This window comes from Myotis brandtii, unplaced genomic scaffold (assembly GCF_000412655.1).
Source record: "Myotis brandtii unplaced genomic scaffold, ASM41265v1 scaffold1858, whole genome shotgun sequence".
Lineage (NCBI taxonomy): Eukaryota > Metazoa > Chordata > Mammalia > Chiroptera > Vespertilionidae > Myotis > Myotis brandtii.
In genome coordinates, this window is record NW_005356896.1 from 83,787 (window position 1) to 94,797 (window position 11,011).

The 11,011-nt window shown below is 45.8% G+C and overlaps 1 protein-coding gene across 1 annotated transcript in view; it reads right to left on the reverse strand.

Annotated features, from left to right (window-relative positions):
• The window catches only part of LRGUK (leucine-rich repeats and guanylate kinase domain containing), a gene marked incomplete at its 5' end in the record, with an annotated part of 101,588 nt that overhangs the window by 52,016 nt on the left and 38,561 nt on the right, over nucleotides 1–11,011 (reverse strand). The window contains 2 exons of the mRNA XM_005864116.2: nucleotides 1,192–1,305; nucleotides 5,702–5,798. Coding sequence (XP_005864178.1) covers nucleotides 1,192–1,305; nucleotides 5,702–5,798 — 211 coding nt within the window. The remainder of the gene's footprint in view (nucleotides 1–1,191; nucleotides 1,306–5,701; nucleotides 5,799–11,011) is intronic.

Sequence of the window (11,011 nt, forward strand, 5' to 3'; positions counted from 1 at the left end):
TTTTATGGTTGGGTCACAACATGAGGAACTGTATTTAAAGGGCCAGAAGGTTGAGAACCACGGGTTGGGACCCTCCCCTGAGACCTCCCCTAAGAGTTCCACCTGCAGGAAAGAGACAAATACGCTCAGGACAAAGGGCCCAGTGTGCGCTCTCCCTCCAAGGAGCACGCCCCTGCCACTCCCTGCCCCCTCTCCTTTCCCCACAGGCACGTACCCCACAACCTCTAAGGGACCCCATGAGACTTGCAACCAGGGAAGCAGTGGGCAGCAGCAGCTCATCCTGGGCTACCCCCCTGAACCTGTCTCCTTTTCTCTGACTTCTCAGTGAGCTCAGGCAGCCCGGCCTAGGCTCTCCTGTTGCTTCTTCTATGCCCTTCCTTTGTCACTCTCCTAAGTAGATTTGTGCTGCCATCATGGACCCCATACCCTTTGGCCCTCCTCTTTGGATAGCTCCATCCCCCAACCCCTTTCCTTAAATAAATTCAATTTTTCTTTACTCACCATCTGAGATGGCTATTTAGCCTGCTCGCACACCCCCGGCTTTAGCCTTTCAGTTAATAAGGCCATATTTTTAAAAACACATGAGTGGAATATTCATGCTTTTCCTTTGAATCTTCACTTTGGAGAAACTTGTGTATTAATACAGAAGATTAGTGCAGGGAGATGGGGTATTGGGGCAGAGAGAATGCCCCCCCGCCAATCCTGCAAGTCTAACTTGCTAAGAGAACGAAAATACCGCAACCGGTGAACTGGCGGAGTCAAATGGCAGCAGAGCCCACATCCCCACGGAGAATGAGGGAACAAGGCCACCTGCAGGCTGCCATCGCCCTGAGGGGACAGGGAACCAGTTCCACACCCTGTGAGGATCAGGCTTTACCCAATATCACTTCACAGAGACTCAGCCCAAGCTCTTAGAAGCAAGAGGATAATCTAGTGAGAAAATGGCTGAGAAAATAAACCCAGAGTGGCAGTTTTACTCCTAATGAATGCAGACATTATGAGTAACACACTTCTTGTATTGGAATCTAATTCCTGTCATTTATTTTTTATGTGTCTTGCCTCCCACATACTAATTGTAAACTTAAAATCTCACGCCTCCGTGTGCATTCCTCTTGTGCCTAGCAGGGTGCCACCCCAAATATAAATACACACACACATTAAAGATAAGTTGATTGAAAGAAAGACACTTACTTCTATTTCCATATGAACACAGCTGGCTAACCCGTCTCTGGCGATGCCTTCTATGGTGTCCCTACTCAATCCGTAACTGTGATCATTATAATTAAATGTGAGAATGAATTTCCCCTGAAATTTAAGAAGTACAAAGATTTTCCTAAAACAGCTGCCATGATGAAATTTAATATAAAGAAAATTATTTGATGTCTTACTTTTTATATGATTCCATAAAACTTACCGATATTACCAATAATATAACAATGGGCCTATGAACATTAATATCAGACTGTGACGGAGAAGTTGATTCAGAATTCTCTGCTGGCAATGACAAATTAGGTTTTTGGAAATAATGTGCTGACAAAATGTGAGAGAGTGAAATGGAGAACAGGTCATTTTGCTTACTTGCCCACCTCCTGGCCAACCTGCTCCATAAATCTCCATTAGAAACAGAAAAACTTAGTTCGCCATCTGCCTCAGCAACTTGGGCTCTGCCAGCACCCAGGGTGGCCCGGAAAAGCTCCCCTTCTCTAAAGCTTGCTCTGCCCGGTAAACGGTAAACCCAAAGGCCGCGGATTACAGGGCCGTCCTGAAACCTCTGCGTGCTGACAGGGGCCATGAGGAACAGACCTATCCTGCTTTTCCTTATAAGCTACCCAGCTCTTCCCAAGCTGTACTCCCTTGCAAAACAAAACAAAACAAACAAAAACAAGTAAAAACACATGTCTCAAAATTGTCTCTTTCTCTGACAATATTACAGTTATGAAACCACTAGGTCTAATATAAATCAGGAGGCTAATGACAATGGAAGGAATAGAAACATGGACAGCTCTGACCCCTCATGTGCATGTTTTGAAATAAATTCTGAAGTGAACCTGCAAGGCTGACCCCCAATGGCAGCATCCTCAGTGAGAACATGCAGTTAGGAGTCTCCGAGCTACCCTGCGCCTCCTGAACCCCTGTCCATGAGATGTGTGAGGACGGGACAGGCTGTCTGTCGGGGCAGTGGTAGAAGGTCAGGAGACACTGGGTGCCCCTCAGGGTGGGATGGGCTCCGGGGGATGTGTCTGCTTCGAAAGATGAGGAAAATCCACCCCCTCAAATCAGAAGAAGCTTATGTCATAGATTCTGGAAGTTAACTCAACTATAAGTATCCTCAATTATTTATTCTCTGTGTTATACCCTCTTTGCTCTGTGGAACAAATACTGTGACTCCTTTTCTTTTAATCTATGTATTATAACCAACTAGATAGATAGATAGATAGATAGATAGATAGATAGATAGATAGATAGATAATCTACCAGGTATGTTCTTATCTTATTTACTGTGACTCACCCTGTTTTCAAAAAACCTTGAACCAGGTTTAAGATATATACTATATATACTTTGGGGACAAGAGCCTCCCTCTGTGGATTCCATAGATAGATAGATAGATAGATAGATAGATAGATAATCTACCAGGTATGTTCTTATCTTATTTACTGTGACTCACCCTGTTTTCAAAAAACCTTGAACCAGGTTTAAGATATATACTATATATACTTTGGGGACAAGAGCCTCCCTCTGTGGATTCCAAATACAGTTTCTGGAAGGATGTAGGGTGGGAATTACTCATGCACTGTGCTTATGTATAAAACAGACCCTGTTAATTTTATTTTTTTAAGAATTAAGATTAAGGGACACTCCTTTCATTTCTCCCTGCCAGTGAATTTTTTAGTAAATAGCAGTAATCATATTTCAGAAGCCTCCAGATCTGTGGTCTTATTTGCACAAAAGAAGTAGGTAAGTGGCTGTCATGGACATGCTGGGGGGTGGCTGGTTGGGAGGTGTGTTAGGGGCGGGTGGTTGGCGATGGGTATGCCAGGGTTATCTATCCAGGGCGGATGGTAAGTGGGGGAGGGCAGGCCGCCTGAGGGGATAAGAGCAGGGTTCTGTGCACAGAAGGCTGTGTGTGTGGCCGAGATCAGCAAAGCTGACAACGTGTCCTGAGTTTATAATCCGTAGGTTTGTCTCTCTTCGAGCTCACTTTTAAGAAAAGAGAAGGGCGTCAGAGCAAAATTCAAGTTGAAGGAACTGACATTATACTGAAGTCATATGTGTCAGCAGAAGAGGTGAAAATGAGTGATTCTCAAACACATAAGGATTTCTGCAGAGGGAATGGAACTGTAAGACTAAATACAGCACAGAGTTCAGTGATCTTGTTGAGGAGGAACTGAAGCAGACTTGATTACGGGTATGACAGGCAAGGTGTGGAACACCAGGGGAGCACGTGGGTACTGAGAACAGATGCACCAAACCGAGAAAAAATGCCTCCAATCCAACAAGAGAAATCAACATCGATTTGGGGAACTAGTTGTCTTTCAACCCAGAGTGTCTTAAGAAAATGCTTCTTGCTAATAACAAGATGACTCCTCGGATCCCTCTAAAGCAGTGGGGTTCTCAACCTGTGGGTCGCGACCCATTTGGCGGTCGAACAACCCTTTCACAGGGGTCGCTTAAGACCCTCTGCATATCAGATATTTACATTACGACTCATAACAGTAGCAACATTACAGTTATGAAGTAGCAACGAAAATGATTTTATGGTTGGGTCACAACATGAGGAACTGTATTTAAAGGGCCAGAAGGTTGAGAACCACTTCGTCTACACCAGGGGTCCTCAAACTTTTAAAACAGGGGGCCAGTTCACTGTCCCTCAGACCATTGGCAGGCCGGACTATAGTTTTAAAAAAAAACTATGAACAAATTCCTATGCACACTGCACATATCTTATTTTGAAGTAAAAAAACAAAACGGGAACAAATACAGTATTTGTATTTGCATGTGGCCCGCGGGCCATAGTTTGAGGACCCCTGGTCTAAAGCTTTCAGAACTGTGACGTCCCAGAGGACTCTTGACACAGTAAACTGAACTGTCAGCACGGGGCCCAGGAGGGAACATACACAGCATCTCCGAGATGTGCCTCTGACAAGGTCAGAGGGAAAGGGCCTGGGACAGGAGGGCTTCTCTGCAAATGTCGGAGGAAACATGCTCCGTGGCGCAGCTGGTCGGTCGTAGCCACTGCTGCGGGGTCTGTGCTTGAACGTTCCGTGCTGATGTGCACTGAGGCAGAAGCCAGGCTCCTTACTGGGGAAGGTGGGGCACAGAAAGGAGGGCGGGAGGGGAGGGGAAGAGGCAGGGAGGATGCAGCTGTAAGGGCATCACTGGTGGGTGGTGGTCTTTCAAAAGCAGAAACAGAGACTCACCCTTAATCTGGCCATTTTGTAAATTTCAGGGGGAAAAGTGGTGCAGGATTCCTTTGGTGATGGAACAAATGATTATATAAACAGAATCAAGGCCCTTGGTGAAGAGACAATAGGCTCACACTCACTGGTAGTGATGAAGACATGAGACATTCCTTTAGTTCCCCTGGGGGTCACGGGTGGACGTGTATTGACATGAGCATACACTTTTGACAAATAAAACAAATGAGGGTTGTGGGGGTTCCCTTTGCAGGTGAAGGTCAAAAAAGAACACAAGTGAAGGGATTAAGAAATAAAAACATAGACTACAGTGTGGTGATAGCCAGAGGGAAAGAGGGGCGGGGGAGGTAGAAGTGGGCAAAGGGGGGTACATGGGGATGGAAAGAGACATTGCTTTGGGTGGTGAGCGCACAATGCAGGATGCAGATTACATTTTATTGAAACCTATATGGTTTTATTAACCAATGTCACCCCAATAAATTCAATAAAAAAGAAAGAACAAATAAATTATCTTTAAGAAAATGAACTCAGCAACAAGGGTGTCATAAAGTACTAGCAATTAGATTATTAGGGTTTCAGGAAAATAAATTGAGTCTGATTGCCCAGAGCGCCTGTTTCAGGCTAATGCAGGGCAGCTCCCCTCACACTGGAAGGACATGGACTTAAAAGAAATTAGGACTCTTCTCCAGTCTAACAGTAAGGCTCCCTGGTGCACTAGTGAACTGCCTGGCCTCCAAGACTCAGAACTTCCCAAACAGGGTGCTACAGTGGACGGGGAAGGCTGCCTAGGGGTCAGGGACAGGACAGCCGCATGGAGCACACCATGATGAAATAGTGCTCCAGGAGGCAGCAATGAGAGAGCCCCACTGACAGCAAACAGAGGAGGGTCTCTGGGCAGAACCCATCCCCTGGAATGCTCAATTCGCAAGCTCTGTGCACCACGTAGGTCTGTGAGAGCTGTCTGTCTTCAGTAAAATCTGATTAATAATAGGAGAACCTGATAAACACAGATCACAACCATTTTTCACGGTGCTTTTACTTCTATTTTCTTAAACCATCTACTCATCAGTCGTATTGAAAATTTATAATACTTTCTCTAAGATCATAAAATAAAGCAGCCTGTGGACAATGATGGATTAAGTGGATTAAGGAAAAACAACCCAATAAGAATACATCTCTCATAACAAACACAAAATCTAATTGTTCTTTTTATTACTGTTTTCCAATGTTTCTACCAGAGCACATGTATTTCTTGGACAATAAAAATAAAGGAGAACATTCTTACCATGTGCACCATTTTATTAAAAGCCTCTTCAGAGATAAATTGGTAATCAACTCGATCCCCTTCTCCAAAGTACGGGGGTCTTGTGGTGTGACAGGCCCTGAAAACGTAGAATAGATCATCTAGTCTGTATCTCGTAACTTCACATTCAAAATGGAAATGAGTTCAGTATAAGGTATATTAGAAAAAACTGAAATTGACCCATAAATCGTAAGTGATGATACTCCATAGGGCTGAAACAAAGTTTGGATTATCAACACAATATTTTTTCTCATTGTTACCAGTGACCTTCTGAGCCACCTCCTCCGCCATCACATAATAACACTTAGGGGAGTAGAACAATAGTTACTGCTTACATATTTTCCACCCAAGTGTTTTCATGTTGTCTCTGATCCACGGCACGTTCTCCACGTTCCTCTCTCATCCCTCCATCTGGATGCCCACGTGACTTCAGGACTCAGTTTCAGTGTCACCCCCCTAAAAAGCCTTTCCTGAGCCCTTATCGCTGGAGTCTGCACCTCTTCTTTACACTCCCATCCCCTCGGCGCCTGCGCCAACTGCAGCCCAGTTGCTGGTTCAGGACCCACCACCCCTGCTGCCTGAGGGCAGAAGTGAGCTTGTTCCCTGAGCTGCCAGGACGTGTGCACACTGTGCGTGAACCTCCTCTGGGAGCCCAGGATTCCAAAGCTGAATAGAATTCTCAACTCAACTGTCTGAAATAGCATTGCCACTCCACACCCCCAATAATTCTCTCTCACCAAACCGCCTTCTTTTCCCCGGGTACCAGGTTTTTTCCCATCTTCCCCAGCAGGACATGGGGATCATGAAGGGAGGACTGATCTAATTCGCCTTGTTCCTGCTGCATTCTCAGTGCCTGGTCCCTAGTAGGCACTCACTGACTATTTGTAACACGAATGAAGAAATGCAATGTGTGAAGTGGACAACAGCTGCGATAAACTCCATTTCACAGGTGACTCTAAACATGACTTGTCCGAGGCCTCAGAGCAGCCTGGTGTCGCTCCCAGGACTAACTGTGGGTCCCACCTCGCTCAGGTCTCTTGACTTCATACCACTCTAACTTCTGTAAATATTAAGGTCTTAACCACATTTAAATTGTATACTCAGGAAAGAGACGTTCTAAGGGCAGACTGGCAAGGCATGGTGACATTGGTTCTGTTGTTTGGATACACTGGCATTTCCTTACACTCCCTGGCAGGGAGCTGAGACCCTCTGTCTCCTGGTGTCCTTGACAAGCAGGGGAGATAAACCAGTGGCTGGGCATCAAACCCTCAGCGTAGCCTTACACACTGCGCCCAATCTGCACGCTCAACACAGGAACTGAGCCAGCGGTAGGAGTCGCTTCAGAATTTGTGAAAGGAAGACAAAGCAAAGCACAATGTAGCGCTTCTAGCAGGTAAAGGGAGAAATGGCGTCACCGATGTGGGGAATGCTGATGACAGAGCTGCACCCACTGCAGAACTTTCCACTAAGAAGGCCCTGAGGGGGATGAGGGGACATTGGGGGGATAAGGACACATTTGTAATATCTTATTCAATAAAGGCGGGGCTGGGGGGGGGGAGAAGGCCCTGAGGTGACCTGAGGCTTTTGAATCTGTCATCCCTTTTCACACACAGAAACATTCACTGTGGAGTGTGCTGCCAAGTATGAACATCTTAAAAAGAAGTACTTCGTAGTGAAAGCATGTTTCACTAAACTTAAAAAAAAATAATGCCACATTTTGGACAGAGAAATCTGCTTTGGCATCACTTTTGCTATCCTTCATCTCCCCTGTAAATACAATTTCAACTGCAACTTAAATTTCCGAGTTCATAATTTACATTGTTAAACTACGGTCAATTAGTTCGATCCTGGTTTGTTACGGGAGCCATACTCCGTTAGTTTCATTTAACAGACAAAAGAACGGAGTTAGAGATGAACCCCAGGCTATGACACCACCCTGAATGTCTAAGGGTGAGATGGACGTTCTAAGGACCAATTCATTGGCCAGCTGTCATCCAGGATCCTCACAGACCAAGTCCACGGAGAGGAGGAGAGGGTCAGCAGGGAAAGGAATCCAGAGGCCAGGCCGAATACTGGGGTGTTCAAGTACCAAGGACACGGGACAGGAAGAAAACCATACCTCGGAAGAGCTAGCAGGTGGGTGAGGAAGTAGCATGCAGATTTAGAATCTCAGTTCTGACCACATTGCCTCAGGAAATAATCAACTCCTTGTCATCGCAAACATTTAGGCAGAGGCTCGACTGTGAGCGCATCTAAATCCAAGCAGATTACTGCACGCCACACTGTTGGTAGTGAGCTCTTTCAATGGCATCCACAAAGGCCCAGGTGTTCCTCGAGCATTTGGCAGGCAAATGAAACTGTTCCCAACCTCAGTGCAATGATGTGTCAGTGAACTGCTGGACACATGTAAGAGGTCAGCAACACGGAAGATTCCAGCACATATGTATCTGAGTGTCAAATTCCACGAAGCCACTCCGCTGTCCACTCTCCAGAAACAACACACCCCTTTCTAACTCACACCATCATCACCTGTCACTTATCCTAACTGGTCTCCTGTCTCCAGCCTGCCCTTCCCAAACCCTCCCCAAATGCATGCGGATAGGGTGTGCTTCCCAAACACTCCCAGACACTCCCCTGCTCAGAGACCCTTTATGATCAGACACTGGCTGGAAGATTACAGCACATATGTGTCTGAGTGTCAAATTCCACGAAGCCACTCCGCTGTCCACTCTCCAGTAACAACACACCCCTCTCTAACTCACACCATCATCACCTGTCACTTATCCTAACTGGTCTCCTGTCTCCAGCCTGCCCTTCCCAAACCCTCCCCAAATGCATGCGGATAGGGTGTGCTTCCCAAACACGGCTGTGAGCCGACACTCCCCTGCTCAGAGACCCTTTATGATCAGACACTGGCTGCTACTAGCTGGTCACATCTGTATAAACAGACAGCTTAGATTAGATTGCATCCAGGTAATTCTAGATGCCAGCCCATTTAGCTAAATAGCTGTGGTTTTTTACTTTGCTGTTTAGAGTGTTAAAAGTAAAATATATTTAGTAGCCAACATCATGCCAAAGGTCATGAAAAGTGAAAGTACTAGATAAGGGAGAATACAATTTTCTTTCATGACTATTCAGATCACTTAGATCAGTGGTTCTCAACCTTCCTAATGCCATGACCCTTTAATACAGTTCCTCATGTTGTGGTGACCCCCAACCATAAAATTATTTTCGTTGCTACTTCATAACTGTAATTTTGCTACTGTTATGAATCGTAATGTAAACATCTGATATGCAGGATGTATTTTCATTGTTACAAATTGAACATAATTAGAGCATAGTGACTAATCACAAAAACAATATGTAATTATATATGTCTTAGGGGACCCCTGTGAAAGGGTCATTCGACCCCCAAAGGGGTTGCGACCCACAGGTTGAGAACTGCTGACTTAGATGGTCTTAAATCTAGAAGGTGGACGGGCAGGCTGGTGTTGCTGTGTTTCCCTCATTGTCCAGCTCTCTTCCAGGAAGACACCAATGTTAAGGTTGGAAACAGAGAGACTCCAAAGGCACTAAACCCATTCCCAGGACACTAATAACACATGTAAAGAATATCCAACCTACTTTTCTTTTCTTTTTTAAATACATTTTTGTTGATTTCAGAGAGGAAGGGAGAGGGAGAGAGAGATAGAAACATCAATGATGAGAGAGTATCATTGATCAGCTGCCTCCTGCACCCCCCACACTGGGGATCAAGCCCACAACCCAGGCATGTGCCCTGACCAGGAATTGAACCTGTGACCTCCTAGTTCATAGGTTGATGCTCAACCACTGAGCCATGCTGGCCGGGCAAAAGTCTTTTTTAATACTCCAGGGGAGAAGCAAGGCAGGCTGAAAGTAAGGTGGTATTAGATGAAGAGGGAAAACCAAACCAAAATGTTTTAAGGCAACTGAATCAAAAAGACTATGACCAGTTGTATTTAGAGAGAAGTGGGGAGGATGGCCATCAGGCTTGGGCAGCTGGATGGATGGCGGCATCCGTCTCTGAGAGAAAACATCCGCAGTTCAGGCTCCAGTAGGAGACCTGTTCAGGTTCAGGTCTGTTGAGTATGAGGCCCTTGAGAGGGAGATGTTTGATAGGTACCGTGGTAGACATTGCCGTGCTTGTCAGGCTTGCGGAAGCATGCACGTCACAGCCCATGGCCGCTGGGCACGGCATGCAGTTTGATCTGACGCATGAGTTGGGAATGAACGTGCTGTGTGCCATTTCTGGGCTGAAGCACTATTAAAAATCAACATTTATGTTGGATGAAGAATAAAATAAAAGAAAATATAAAGAAGAGCAATGGCCTGCCCTGATGTGCTTTGGTTTTATTATTGGTTTTAATCAGAAAGTTGCTGCATAAAATTGTAGTAACTATCTTATTTTCTCAATGGATGAAATTACTAGCTATCTAACCAGTGACATGGTCTTTGATTCATTCTTTGATGGAATTCTTACAGTAATTTGCCATTGGACAAGCCCTGACCTCTGCCCCATGGGATGCAGTGAACGGCTGGCCGATGCTCTGGACCGGTGAGGGAGGTTCACTAATTCCATCCAGAGGAGAAAAATAGCAGCGGCAGCAGTAATAGCACAGAAGCACCAGCTAATTTTAGGATTTCTGTTCTGCCATCTTTTGCCTCCTTACAAATTGCACATAACACCATTAAAGTTTGAGTTCCCTATCCTATCTAATAAAAGAGAAACATGGTAATTAGCCGTATGGCCGCTACCCTTCCCATTGACTAATCAGTGAGATATGCAAATTAACTGCCAACCAAGATGGCGGCCGGCAGCCAGGCAGCTGACGCGAATAGGGAGGCTTGCTTGCTTCAGTGATGGAGGAAGCCAAGCTTCCCCGCCTGCCTTGCCAGCCTCTCAGCTGCACTCTAAGCAACATTGAAATAAATATAGAAGCTAAACAAAACCCCGGGCTTCAGCCAGCAGGACCGCAACATTGCTTCAAATACAGAAGGTAAACAAAGGCCAGAAACCTGCTTTCAGCAGCGGAGGTCTCATAGCTGGAGCCGAGCCTCAGAGCTAAAGCTGGCCCAGAACAAAAAAAAAAGGAAAAAAGGACAGGTTGGGAGCTTCAGTCACCCGCCAGCCTGAAAACGGCCCTCAGCCCCTCACCCAGGCTGGCCAGGCACCCCAGTGGGGACCCCCACCCTGATCCAGGACACCCTTCAGGGCAAACCAGCCAGCCCCCACCCATGCACCAGGCTTCTATTCTATATAGTAAAAGGGTA